At 38.2% G+C, this 15211-nt stretch overlaps 1 protein-coding gene across 3 annotated transcripts in view; it reads right to left on the bottom strand.

The window, feature by feature from the left end:
* fibcd1b (fibrinogen C domain containing 1b) overlaps nucleotides 1-12256 on the bottom strand; it is a 79355-nt gene extending 67099 nt beyond the window's left edge. For 2 of the 3 annotated variants that reach the window (XM_056747340.1, XM_056747339.1), the window contains exons 1-2: nucleotides 12115-12236; nucleotides 4380-4480 (exon numbers count right to left, since the gene is read on the bottom strand). In XM_056747340.1, the coding sequence (XP_056603318.1) occupies nucleotides 4380-4451 (72 nt within the window). In that variant the 5' untranslated portion in view covers nucleotides 4452-4480; nucleotides 12115-12236. Of the gene's footprint in view, nucleotides 1-4379; nucleotides 4481-7590; nucleotides 7714-9045; nucleotides 9155-12114 lie in introns of those variants that run through there. The other variant, XR_008906590.1, reaches the window with a different exon arrangement.
* Between the last annotated feature and the right edge of the window lie 2955 nt (nucleotides 12257-15211).

Below are 15211 nucleotides of genomic sequence, written 5' to 3' on the forward strand. Positions count from 1 at the left end.
TCTTTAATGAGTTTAATGTATAACCAAGCGTGGAAATAGATCTGTCAATGCATCTGAAACCTTGACATGTGAATGTTCAGCTCTATACAACTGAGGATAACAAAGGAAGTAATTACATAAAAAAACAAGTAATTAGCTATATATTTAGAGTATATATAACCTTTTTACCAGGTGAGATAAAAAGTAAATGCATGTAAAGCATTTCAGCGAGAAAATACATCCCACCTCCATTTCCCTTTGAAACATTAAGTACACTTTAACACCCTTAACCCATAATTCTTCTGTATGGAAACAGCCGGAATTTATGAAGACTTCATTACAGATGTATACGATTATTACTGCATCTTAAATACAGCATAATGCACGGTTTCATGCATTTTTCAGTGAGTGAACAATGCCTAATGGCTTAAGGCTATTGTCACATGTGGTGCTGAATGCATAACAGGAAGTGAATTAAGAGGCCCTGTGCAACCGCATGTGCAGCCTCCGTTTGATTGGCCCGCAGGGCACAGAATTCTTTCAGCGTACAAGGGCATCATACTCTGCATAACACGGGCATGGCGAACCTTGATTCCTCATTATAGTGCGTGGGGTGATGTTTGTGTCAAACTGTGTGTCTGTGTGCATAAGCCCACACTCCTGTTAGCTGTGCATATTTGTGAATGAAAGCAATAATATGGGGAGGAAGATATGAGAAAATGATAAGAGGTTCAAACAAAAGCCAGGACGAGTAGAATTAAAGAAAGAAAATGACCAAGTCCACCCCCCAGGCCTCTATTGACGAAACCGTCAGAGGTTGACCTGATGGAGGAAAAGAAGCAAGAGGTAGACTGACAGGGTGAGGCAGGGTAAGAGACAGATGGTCTGTGAGAAAGAGAGAGAGAGGAGAAAGGATCAACGAGGAGAATAAAAAGTAGAGAATATAAGAACTATATTCCCAAGCACACATGTAGAAAAAAGTAATGGTATATACACAGACACAACATGCAGATGTTAGGTACATTTGAGTGGTGTTGGCATCTGAGTTTATGCATAAACAGGGCACTTTTTTCTACAGGATATCATGCTATAGAATATTAATCTAATATAAAGCAAAATGCAATCAAGCGTATCTGTGTCTGTGTGTGTCTGCCTTACAGCATATCCTCAAGCTTAAAAAATCCCCACAACTTGCAGTTCAACCTTACACCTCTAACAGCTTCACCTTTTTTCCTTTTTGAGGGTTGCTTTGTACTGTTTTAAATATTCACAGACTGTCACTGGTCCCTCTTAGCATGACACACTTGTGTAATATTGCAATTTATGGCTGAACTAAAGGCTTTTGCAGTAACATTTGATTTAAACTGTTTTTTTATTTATATATATTTTCTACCAGTCTTTTTCATAATTTAATTAAAATTCCACTAAAAATTGTATTATGCACTTTCATGTTTTGCTTTGTTCTAGCTAAATAGTCGTATAAGAGAATGGCCATAGTTGATTGCTGAAAATATTTTTAACAACAATAAAACTACAAGAAACATCTAAAAATGCTGGGTTATTTCCAACCCAACTCTTGGGTTAAATTAACATAGAAAATACCCATCACTGCACTCTAAAAAAAGCTGGGTAATTTTACCCATCATTGAGTAAAACGCAACCGTTGGGTTATAAATTAACACAGAAAAGGTTTATATTTGACCCAAAATAGGTTAAAACAACCCTTTTTGACCCAATGTATGGATGAAAAGTGTGTAAAAAAAATATCAACTTGAAAACGTTTTCCTGATCAAAGGTAATAAAAACAACTATTATTTTGTTAAAGTGCAAGACCTAGTACAGGCTCTGTCCATGGTTCTGAATGTGGCACTGGTGTGTTGTTGTTGCTGTCCGTGGTCCTGAAAAGCTTTGTCAAACAAGTAGAAGTGTGTGTCAGTGTGTGCTTGAGTAGCTTTGGAACAAATGTTTGTTAAAAATGTTTTAGCAGATAATTTAGTAGTTTAGGAGATCATAACAGGAGATCATCCTTTGAGGAAATCTAAACTCTAATAAAAGGTTTTGTGTTACACCCATAAAGGTTTTTCAGCCTGTCCCCATAGGAAAGCCTAAACTCTCACTGGTATTAACTTAGTTTTTTCTCTGCAAGATATCAAATACAGTATTGCTCTTTATGACTGATTTAATTGAATCATTTCTTTTTTTTAATCTTTGTTCTCTATACATCACTATGATTATCAGTTGAATCTGTGTACAACTGACACGTTCAGTAATTCTGCAATATTCCCTGGGACTTTCTTGTCAGTGTTCTTGCAACCAAACTGCTCAGCTAAAATGTAAACACATACAATAACAAAGGATTTTGAGAGGAACAGTCACCTAAGGTCAATAGTTTAAAATGCATGTGCAGAGCCTGCTGTTGACTATTGTGTGTGTATATATATGAGAGGATGTGCATGTTTCGGGAACTTTTTTATTGATTGATTGAACTTTCTTGAAATTCTTTGGCAAGCTAAAAATTGTATTAATTTTTGTTGGTTATAAGTTTCATTTTTTATGCATTCATTCTAATCTTCCTAACATTTAACCACCTCATATAGGCTAGAAGACAACTGATATGAATCAGAAGGCCCTAAACTCCTTTCATGAAACCAGCAACTGATGCAGACATTGATCCAGGTTATAAACATTCAGATCATTTGAATCCAAAGAAACTCACACCAGATCATATAATCAGAGACCAGTTTTCATAACTACTGCACATCAAAGTAAAGTCATTTTTGAGGACTGATTCTCTCTCATCGCACCACAGACTAGATTGTACTGAGATTCATCCCAGGATAAAGAAGAACATGCTGTCTAGTGTCTAGTGGTATACATCCAACCTAGCACAGATAAATAAATGCTGAATTGTGGTACAGTCTAATCGTAGGGCTGTCACAATATTTGAATTTCATTACACAATTATCATGGCCAAAAGAAATCAGAAAAATCTTATTATTTCACTATTCAAATGATGGTGGCAGAGAGAGAGAAATTACTGGTCAACCAATTACTGGTTTTTAGTATTTTTTTTGACAAAATGATCATATGTATAGTAATGCATCAATAATCATAATTATTAAGATCATGTCAATATATTAATATTGTTTGTCAGTGCTGGGACTGTATAATTGTGACACCCCTAATCGCAGCATAGAGAAACACAGACTGTGGTACAATGGCATCATATTGTTGATCATTAAAAAAAGCATTACAAAATACACAAAGTATGAATTAAAAAAAAGATGAATGGGAGAGAGGGTGAGGGGAAAAAAAGCACAGGTTGTACTAACTGCACAGTATACTCTACCTCCCTCTCTGCTTTTCTCTCTCTATCCCATATATGTCTGTGTACTTGATTGTGCAATGGTGTGGGTGTGTACTAAAGCTTCAAGTATTTCTTGAGATGTGTTGCTTTTGATATTTGGTTGTTGTTGTCAGTGTATGTGTGTGTGTCAAGGGTTGTCTTTTCAGATGCTGGTTGTGTTCCAGTAAACGCATTGACAAATACAGTCACATACTTTTAAATCACTGGCTATTGATTCTCACGTTCACCATAAACTTCTTATTCAAATCAATGAAAACATGTTTTACGCACTTTCAAGCCATTTGATATTCAGTGATATTGATAAAGGAGTTTCATTATGACGTTTTGTAGTGTTTGCTTAGTCTCTATAACCTTCGATCTGTTTTGAAGAGCCCACAAAAAGCGCCACTGTGGCGTATCCATGCCTTACCGTTCCGTTCGGTCTCACCCTCTGCTGACCCTGAGGTAGAACACAAACGCTCCCTTACCCACGCACACACACGACTACCACAGCCATATTTCTATTCGTGTTTTTTCTATATGTAAATGGTCTGGGTTTAATCATGCCCAGCACATATCTCTTCCAACATCTGTGCGTCAAACAGTCTTGTTATTAACCCCCGCGATCCTAACGAAACACGTTTCAGTGCAGTGTTCGGATCGTGAGTCAAATGATATTTCTAAACCGTTTAGAAGGTTTAGTCAACTTATCGGATATAGCCTACTCTGGAAAAGGAACGGATAAACTTCATACTAAACCATTTTTTGGCAAATCCACACAGCAGCTGCATTTCGCATAACTAGACCACTTCAGCAACATGCATTACAGGGAAACCAAATTCAGCCGCTTTCAGTCGAGCGCATGATCTACGGGCGCGCTTATGCGGAGTGACAGGAACGAGGCGCGCTCCACTTATTGTGCTACTGTTCTCTGAACACACACACACGACTGCATTGAAAAACTCTTACATATATACATGAATGATTATTATATATAATCAGGAATCGACATTGTTCCGTTGCTAAGTGTAAGACGGAGTAGTGGGACACACACCTGGTTTTTGCCCCGCTGTCCGTCTTCGAGTTCCGATGAGCTGTTCATGATTCCCCATCGATCATTGAGCATTCTCCGGAGAAGTGCCAATCATCAACCGCCTGTCAGTTTCAGGCGGAGGTGAGAAAACAAGACACAGGGTCGTTCAGTCGCTTTTCTGGCCAGTTATTCCATAGAAACAGACAAATGACATTTTCAGAAAAGAAGGGTAAGGGAACCGAGGGGAGAGAGAGAAGACTCCGATCTAGCCTCTACTCCTGGGACCACGCGGACTAAATTTAGTCAAAAAGGGGCGACGAAGACTCTAGCACCACACAGATCGTATATCATACGCACTTGATAAGAAAAGATTGTCATAAGAAAACCGTCACAGATTTCAGTTAAGTTGTTCTTTAAGAGCTTTTTTCTTTGGTCCACACTAAATAATGGCAGAAAGAACACGTCCTCAAAAAAGGGGCGCGAAATCAACTCGCCGACAACGAGTATAATCCAAACCGACTCCTTTCCAAAGACGATAAACTCCACTTTTTTGTCAAAAAGTGATTACTAAAAGAAAGACGTGCAGGCTCGAAGATTCTATTACAAGTGACCCGAAGCACTATTCCGTTTGCGGGCTGAGCCGTTAGAGGAAGTGTGCGGTGATAAAATGTTGCTTCAAGCGCAGCGCTCGCGGGTGGCTCGCGCAGGAGTAGTTGGTTTGAGGAGGAAATCCATTTGCCGGACTGGGGCGAAGGATGTCTCGTTAATGTTTTGACAGCCAAGAGTGCGGCAGGCAGATTAACGGGTTCTTATTCGTGTGCCGAGCTTCTCGCTCTCCTCGAGCCTCAGAAGCTTTCCGTTAAGCGCGCTCCCTGTGCTCGCTCAATTTCTTCTTTACGCTCCGAGACGCCGTCGGCGCTGACTTTTCCACACCCTCGTCTAGTTCAAGAAACTCCCACATCGCATAAAAAATGACCCGTCACGACAGTGAGAGCGAACAAACTCTGAGTGAAACAAACAAAAACCTAAAGATTCGTTTTGTGTCAGGTGTAGTTTAATTTGATAAGCACGCAGCCAATGGACGCAGGGATGTTTTTGTAATGTTACCTATTACAGAGCATGACTTTGCCATGTTGATTATATGACAGGACAGGGATTTAAAAGGAAATCATGCAAAGACGCAGTCCAGGTGTGACTGAAAAGGAATGAGCCTTCAAGTTTATGTGTACAAGCTCACTGACAAAATAACTTTTGCTTTTTGTTTTCTTGTAAGCCTTTATTGGTTAATGAAAGCATGCAATTATGACACAATAAACTTAAATGAACAATACAATAATATTAATAGAAGTTTCCCTATTTGGCCAAGGGGTATGATTTAATACCTGTTGGGAGGCCCAGATTTATATAAACCTAGTTTGAATTTGTAACACTCCTATGAGCAAGGGTACATTTTTGCATTTTATTTTGTGATTTCATAGTGATTTTTGGTTTTCATGAACTGTACATCATTATCCCATAATCTCCCATGGTCTGCAGCATGTGAGAGAGTAGGCTATGGTACACTTTGACATTGAAGATTGTGACTTTATGTTGGGGTACGTGCTTCTATTAAGAACCCGTTACATCAATGAAAACGTCCCATTGCACATAAGGTTCTTTGAAATAAAAAATGTTCTTGCCTAAAAATAAAATGTGCGCATTGCTCATTTTTTATGTTTAGTTCAGCATAGTGTTTGAAGAAAGAAAATGCAAGAACACTTTTGGAATTTTCGAAAAGATGGTTGGGGGGTGGCAGATCAGATGCAATCCGGTAAAACTGCCATGAATGAGCGATAGAAGAGGTGGAGTGCATAGAGCAGCTACCCTGTCTGTTTGTCTCATCTTCCAGAATATACACAAACCATTTTACAGACTTATATCTAGTCCATGTTATAAGGCACTTAAAAGTTACATTTGCAAAATCTGTGACTGTAGAGTATGAATAAATATTAAGATGGTAAAAGCATAAATGGCTCATATCTCATAGATATGCAGCTTTGCATGAGTACAGTAAAATACAAAAAAGAAGTTCTGGTTGTAGATTTTTTCTCTTACCACACAAACATATACTTATCCATGATGCCTCATTGAAGTGTTTTCAATCAAATTTCACTTACACTGTCATCTTCCAAAGATATCAGCATGGACACTGTGCGCATACTTCAATGTAACAGGATTGAAGATGTGTGGAGCCTAAACCCTCAAGGGCCTCAGGCAACAGCCTGCCACATGCTGAGACTACTTGATAGTGGACAGAGGGGAGCTTTTGGATGCAGGTGTGTATGTTAGTTGAAGAATCCAGTAAGACTCGCATCTCAGCCAGAAGCCTTAGGCAAAGGAGAGAAAGGCACCATTGGCATGACTTACAAAACTCATAAGTGGGCGGGCCCGCATTCCCTGTCTGCCGGCTTGTGAGTCTGATGAATGTGGGCACCAGCTTTCCGTGCAGAGTGTATTTTTGTGTTATTTCTGTGTGTGTCTGTGTTGCTGATTCTCTGCATGTGTCCTATTTTTTTTAACATAAAGAACAGCATGTTGCTCTATGCGTGTGCGTACTTGCAGAATTGCGCGCTTTCATGGATGATAGAGCATGGGGACAGAAGCAGAGGTCTGTGAAGAGGCTAGTCTCCCTCAAATGCCAAAGCCACAATTTGTAAAACATTTGAGGGGTGTAAGGAAAGGGGGAGGTGATGTGACAGCAAAAAAATAAGAAAAAATGTTGGTAGATATCGAACAATGAAAAGTGGATAAAAAATATACAGAAGTATATTTTCTTTCTCACTTTTCTTCCTCAAGCACATACCCAAGACCTCCAACCACCCTCGGCTAGTTCAGAATGAGAGAATTAAGCTGGACTTTAAATTATAGCTTTTGTGGCTGTATTGACAGACACGAAAGAAGTCATTCAAACTCCCAAAGAGTTAAATGTAAAGAAACCGAAAACATAACCAGACTACACCCCTTCAGACAGCAGGAGGGAGATCAATACAACGTACAGGTGGGCAAAGGAAACAAACCTATTAATATATAATGATAACGTGAGGGAGAAACACAGTAAGAAAGGAGACAGAGGAGAGCATGATGAGCTATACAAGCCTTTTGTAAACCTTGATGACAGGGAACGAAGCCGATAAAGACATGTGGTGATTTCCCCCCAATGTTTCCCAGGATTGGTGAGGAATGAAGCTGTATCTGCTGCAGTAAGATTCCTTTTATTGATTCTCTCTCGCATCACATGCTCTCCCTTCTCTGCAATTCAGCATCTCTTTCTCTCCTCTCCTCTCTTCACTCCATCTCCTCGTACACACGGAAGAGCCTGGCACATATAAAGGTGACATTCACTGATGGTGTAATTAGTGGCTGGCAACTCACATGAGGTCAGCGATGGTGATGATGTGGTGTGTGATAATAGCACTGATTATTCTCGCCAAAAACTGAATGGAATTATAGGTCCACTGATATTAGGCTAATAGGCTTTGAAAGTAATTTGCATTTCAGTCTATCCTCTTTGTGACGGAGTGATGAATTAAAGATGGAGAAATGGACAATTTGTTGCGAACATTTAAAAGCGCTATTGAAAATGTCGATGTGAATTATTAAAAGATGCTACCAAAGGTTCTTCACATTGATGCCATAGAAGAACAATTTTTGGTTCCCCAAAAGTGATTTACTCAAAGGTTCTTATAAGAAACGTTTCTATCATGAAACAAAAATCTCTTCAGATGCTAAAGGTTCCTTATGGAACCGTTAAGTCAATGCCGTTAATGCCATTGTCAAGCATCTCCTTTATAAATCCTGATGAATGCTACAACTTTATATCATCTCTGTCCTTCCAAAACCTTGCATGTCCAAATTCCTTACACTTTACTTTCACAGTTTCACAGTTTACACTGTACTTTTTTAATGATTACATACTTTATTTTTATACTTTTCATTGGTTAGATGTTTACCAAACGCAATAGAAGACATACAGGGTGACTTATAATAATGATTTATGTAAGGAGGGACAGAGAAGCGGAGACTCAAATGCAGGAAAACAAGACTTAAATGAGAAGAATGTCAATAACACAAAAGGCCGCTCTAAAACAAGGTCCTGGAAAGCGAACGGGAGCACAACGGCCAAGAAGGGAAGAGGGCAACGAATACTAAGAAGCTGAGCAGCAAACAACATGATTAGATAAAAAACTAGAATAGGAACTAAACTGTTGAAAACGACGAGACTATGACTATGCTAGGAAACGACTGTGACTAGGGTAAAAGTTTCCAAAGGGGAATGTCAATGCTGGCAAACGCAACGGACCGACACAAGACAGAAAGACAAAAGGAACTAAATAGAGTTACAGAGAAGTAAAACCTGTGCAGGGGAAAGCCTGAAAGGGAGACACGAGGCGGGGCGAACGACACAGACAATGAGCACACGGCAAGCTGTCAAAACACAGCACACGTGTGCTCAACAAAACAAGCCCAAACACCCATGACAGATTAACCACCAACAAACAAGGATCAGACAGACAGATTAACTGAAATCACAAAATATGGACATACAAGATTTTAGAAGAACCGAATCAAACTATTATTTGAATTGTCTTATTTGAGGCATTAAAGGCAAAGTTCACCCCAAAATGAAAATTATTGTAAATTTACTCACCCTGTGCTTTCCCAGATATACAGTACATATGAGGAAAAAATAAGTGACCTCTTCGGTTTTGTCTTTAATCAGCATTTCTGCATGTATTGTGGCAATTCCAGTCCGGTGTCTGTTCAATGCCAACAAAACAATAATTACCTCACGAGTGACAAAGTCACTAAACAAAAATGTGAGAGACTGAGAGTTGTGATAAAATCAGGCTTATGAAACGATCAGTTCTGGTCCTTGATTCTGATTGGCTGAGCGGAGTTCTTAGCCGTTATAAAATACCCAGATGTATTACGGCTGACCACACCACATAGCCTAAATATCATTTTATTTACTTTATTTTATGAAACCTTGCTAAGCATATGGAGTAACTGTTTTATAAAAACAATAAGCCCCACGAAGCTGTGGGTTACAGGGCATTTTATAACAGCTACATGGTTTTACATGCCCTTAGCTGTTATAAAATGCACTATAACCCACTGCTTCGCGGGGCTTATTACTTTGTTAATCCATCATAAATTCGATTTTGATTGATCCTAAAATATGTGTAAAAACATAGTATTATGATATATGAAACTTGTTGTCTTTTCAGCGTTCAAGAACTGCAAACATTGCATCTTGTTTTGTTATTTTGAGCATTTTTTTCCGTTTCAATTTCCTGCAATTAAATGTAAATAAAAAACGAACATTTTCTTCAAAACAAATATTAAATTCACAAAGTAAATTCAGAAAAAACAAAAAAAGATGTCTCTTAATTGTTTGTGGCTGTATACCACCTTTCCTGAAAAATGATGAACCCATATTTACTAAAGCTGTTTTTGACGTTCGACTAAAATAACCTTCCCCTCTACGTTTGCCGTCTCTTAAGTAGTTCAGTAAGATAAAACATTTAAAGTGCATTAATTCAGATCACCACAGAAGGTTAAACTGGTTGAAATAAGCTAATGTCAAGCTGATTCAGTTCCTTCACATCATTCCAACTTTTCACACGGGTCTCTACGCTCTATGGTTTCTGCCTCCGTGGCTCAACCAATCGGGTGTCTGTCTGACAGTGCAGGGCATCACTGAGAGCTTCGTAATTATCTGCGATGGTCCCCTGAGCTCTGCTCTGGAACTTCCCAGCGTTCTGGCTCCGTTCTCCTAGTCTGGCATTCACAAAAGGCCAGTGGGAACAGGGGAATAGAACCATGCTGGAAGCCAGTGTAAATAACACCCAAACCTGTCCCCACAGGCTGAATCATGGTATTTTACTGAGCTTTTAACCTTACGGGACAGACAGTGACCTTCTGGAGGTCTCTGAGATGGGTATGATTGTGGTTGTGTTTTTAAACGTACACCTTTTAAGGAGTTTGACCAGTTGTAACATCGTCAGTTTGGAGGGATGTGTTTTGATGTCATGAATAGTTTCCCTCCCTCCCTTCTACACACATCCCAGTTTCATCATGTCTCTGGTCGTAACTCAAACATATAACAAGTTGACCTTTTGAAAGCATAAGAACTATATTTTTAATTCATGGCATTTCTCATTCTGGAGCCCCCATCTAAAAGCTCTTTTCCATTGCTAAAGGGGAAATGGAATTGAAGAAAAAATCGCAGATTCAAACACAAGTTATTAATATTTTTTCCATTTCTTTAATCACATTCAGTTACCCCTGCTACGAACCCAGGGGCTGATTCCCCTTGCTTGACTTCTGTCTTTTTCTCACGCGTCACATATTTGACAGGAGACTTTGTTCTGCTTGAACACAACAGGTGTAAAACCGACCCTTCAAGTGTTTAAATGGCACACACCAGGAAACACCAATTAAAAATGTTAAGAGCGCTATTTGATATTTCAAGAGGAAAGGAATTAGGTCTGGACAAGTTCATTTCATTGCATTCACACTACTGTGAATGAAGACAACTGAATCACTAGCGCATCTGAGAGCAGGATAATGATCTCGGATTTGATCAACTGCTTATTCAGTCTTATTCAGTCTTAGATCCGCTCGAAGGTCATGTGCTCTGTAACACAAAGCTTAAAACACTGTCCTCACCTGACTCTCTCAGAACAAGCTATTATTTATCTTGAGACTTTAATCCAAAATATCTCAAAAGCTTTTCTGCTAGCTCATTTTTGATCTTAATAAAGTCGACATCTGGATTTGAAACAAAAAGATTTTTGTGGTCGAGTCGTGGTTCTTGTCTTTGTCTAAATCTAGTTTGGTTTAAGGGTTTTCATACACTTTTGAATTCTACACATTTCAATCTTTGGTTTTGGTGGAGATCTTCCAGTTTGGAATGTTATATATACTCTGTAATGTATTCTCGTTCATCCTTTATTAGGCTGGAAAAAAGCACTTTGTACAGACTAAAACTAGTTTACATAAAAGATGAAAACGACAGTTCAGAAGGTCAGAAAGAACATTAAATCCAACGATAATATTGGTTTTATTCATAATTTGCTTTTTGTTCAACTGGGGCTCAAGTCTGGAGAGGATTATGACTACTGATATTCTCTACTTCCACCTGTGCCAAGATTCATTTAAAAGTCTTCAGAACTCTGTCTGCCCTCTGGAAACCTGTAGACTTTGAATAGTTTTCTGTCTGGACAAAACTCTATTAATACTCTCATCATTCCCCTGGGGATTTAACACAGACCTATAGAAGCTTTTATTTGAAAGCCCTTATTATTGTTTGTCCCCCTTTATTATGAGCTTGAAAACTTGAGGCAATAGGTTTGTGTGAGGAAATAATACACACTAGCGAACTAGCTATTCAGCTAAATTATTTCACAAAATACAAATTGCAATAGCCTATTTAGAACTACAAACAAGTCAAAACTGATGGAGCTAGCTGTGTGTTATAAAACAAACCAATAAGCTTTTGAAAGATGTAAACAACACTTCCTGATTAAGTTTAAATCAGTTTAGTCTAAATGCTCTGTTAAAAAAACTTAAACATTTTTCATTTTCAAATAACACTTATTTTTGATCACAGTGTCACAATTATGTAGTTATAAGTAACAAAGCAACAAATCAATCCATCAAGTTCCCCTTTTCTACTCAGTTGACAAACAAAAACAAGCGAATGACAACTTACCTAAATACCACCTTCCGTACTTGACAAAAGAAAATCTATAGACCTTTACACCTTTATCGTCAGCAGTTGTTTCCGGCTACTGTTTCTCCTATTCATTGTGATTTGATGATGCATGACACTTTACCATCAAATTAAATGTAGCAGAAAAACAAGTGACTGTTTGAAAGAGCTCTGTTTGAAAACAAATGCTCTGTTGCTAGGAAACAGCCATCTGGCTAGTTTTTTGTCCTGAATGAATGAGAGTGCTTTGTGGAGGGCACTGACCAAACAGTGTTTGGCATCTTTAACGAAATGGTTCGTTCAAGTCACGTCGGAATCATTGTGTTTGTGTTGAGCACTCATGAATGGCACCAAAACATTATTTAGTTTTTTTTAACTTTCACCGTGTCTACACAAGCGCCCAGCATCCAGTGTGGACAAAATGTTAAATTATAATGGGTTCTAATGTGTTTCTAATGTCTTTTGTTGTATCGCGTCATGCAAGTTGGTCTGGTGTAGACACATGTTAGACTTTTGAAGTTGGGGATGGGTCACTTCAAAATTCATGGTGGACATAAACTGACAGCGATCAGTCGTAATTGGAAATGTGGATGGAACAAGGGAGATAACTGCTAACAAAAAGTGAAGCTTGCTGAAAAACTACTCATTTAACCAATTTATGAGCTGACAAGCTTTTGCGACAAAACTACATTTCCAATCAATCTTTGTGGCAGCGTGAAAACAATAAAAAAGTCAAGCTAATCATCAGTCACACTTAATGCATTCTTTGCTCTTCATTTTGTTGATGTCCCGCTAAAAACTATCTTGTATTTGTCACTAAATGGAAAAAAGAGCAGATGTAAAATTGCCTCGTGCATCCATTTTTTTCCAATCAGAATCACTTGAATGCACATCACTTCCAAGCTCATAAAAACACCCCAAGAGGACTTAAAGAACCCAAAACTTGTGTTTCAACAGCTTTTACATATGGAATTGTTACGCTAGAATAGCTTATAAAGCCAGCGATATTTTCTTTACACCTTAAATGAATCAAATTGATACAGTATGTATGTACGTTCTTCATCTAAATAAAAGCCCTATTTATGTATGACAGCACATGAAAAAGCTCATCTACCCTTAAGATTCAAGCACTGACACTGTAGTTCTAAGTTACGGATGATATTTTAATTTTTTTAATGATTGTATATGTCATTTTTCAAAGTTTCAGTGGAAGGAGGATTGTGTGTCAAAGTAAAAAACTATGTTAAGTGACTCCACAAAAGTTCTCAAGGCTAACCATCTTCAAGAAGGCAAAGGACCAAAAAGAAAGCATGCTTTCATTTTTAAGCTAGGAATGGTTAATCGAGGGGGCTGAGGTAAAGAGAATCATAAGATGCATTACAAAAGCAAAGGAGAGAAGAAAGACATTCCAAAGACAAGAAATTAGATGACATACTATGAAGAGTGTTGAGGGGGAATGAATCTGTCTTTAAGAACAGCTATTGATTTTAAAAACTTTAGTTTTCTATTCGATTGCCAAGTGCTGTTCCTGAGGAGTTAAACCAAGTGTTGTACGAAAGAAAGAACAGCCCTTCAACGCTTCATATAGATCGTTGGAAAAATATTTATAAAGGAAGCCTTGGATTGTTTCTGCTTCGCTCCCACTGAGGCTCATGTAATACTTTTAATCTGTGAGATTCAGTTAATGTTTGCAGAAAGCAGCTGGGTTTATGAGCAAAAATAACAGAACTGGACTCAGTCTTGAGAGACAATACTCAAATGTAAAACTGATTCTGGCCTTGTAAAGTTCATTCACCCACCTTTCCTTCTGCATAATATAATTTATTCTCTGGTTGCCTTTCTTCAGTAGCCCTTCCTTCAATGTAACGGAAACCTCTTTAAACCTTTTTCTTTTATTCCATCTATCCACCCATCCACTACATCTTTTAATATTGAATTTATATTTGATGACAGCTTCATTTGAAGACTTCTCTATAGCAACTGAATGAGAGAATAAAGGTTCTATTCCACTGTCCCTTAAAACCAGTGCTAATGTTTTCTGTTTGCTTCAAAACAGGACGCTGGTATTGACACATTACTGTAACAAGCGTGTACCTATGAGCGATGGATGTTCCCTTGCTGCCTTCCTTGGCAGCTACAATGGTTTTTGCTCTTTAAATCACAACTGACATTGTTTGCCGAGATTAATAGTTCATAGTTAAAGTCTCCATGAGTGATATGCTGTAACCCAACGCTCCAAACCAGCAGAGAATTACTGTCAAGATTTGATATCTGTCATCTATTCAAATTTACAACGGAGGCCTATAAATGACATTCAAGCATTACGGAATGGATAAAGTCCGTCTTTGTTCGTGGTTTTACATTCTATGCAAATAATAAAAAGGAATAAATAGAAAAGCGATAAAAAAATATCCCTATGAGGCATGTGAGGTGGTTGTGCGCCGATGTGATATGAAAGGATTGTCACAAATTTGCTCATTGTGATAGGATCATTGACAGCAGATGTAATGTAGCAACATCACAGAAAAAAAACTGTTTTATTGAAAAAAGAGAAACCTGTATGAATACAATTACATAGGCTTTCGTGCTCAGAGGTAAACTCTACTACTGAAAACCCTCTTTAAAAGAGGCTGTTTATCATCTGAGAGGATGAAAGGACAGATTTAAGGATTTCACAGAAATTTGCTGATGCATGTGAAAATCTATATGGGCTTGTCTAAACGGTTAAATTGATGTGCTGAGACTCTCTGTGCGTGTACCTCTGAAATCGGATAATTCTCTTAATACAAATGTAGTTGCACAGCAAAAACTGAATGACATTAAACACTAATTTCTGTAATAAGAACTGCTTGTTTTTTCCTCATGTTTCTGTAAGCATTCATGTTTCGTAATGACTCAGGAATATTAATCGTGTAATGCTATTTCACTAAAAGGCATGTATTGGTAAATTGGCCACAGACGTTCAATAAATGAACACTATATTCTTTCTGTTGATGCTCCAGGAACATTCTGAAGAAAAATGAACATGTCCGAAAAATATTCCTGCTATGCCTTTTACATTGTAAGTGTAACAAGCTCTCCTCAGCGGTCAGCCACA

Source organism: Triplophysa dalaica, chromosome 4 (genome assembly GCF_015846415.1).
Source record: "Triplophysa dalaica isolate WHDGS20190420 chromosome 4, ASM1584641v1, whole genome shotgun sequence".
Taxonomy (NCBI): domain Eukaryota; kingdom Metazoa; phylum Chordata; class Actinopteri; order Cypriniformes; family Nemacheilidae; genus Triplophysa; species Triplophysa dalaica.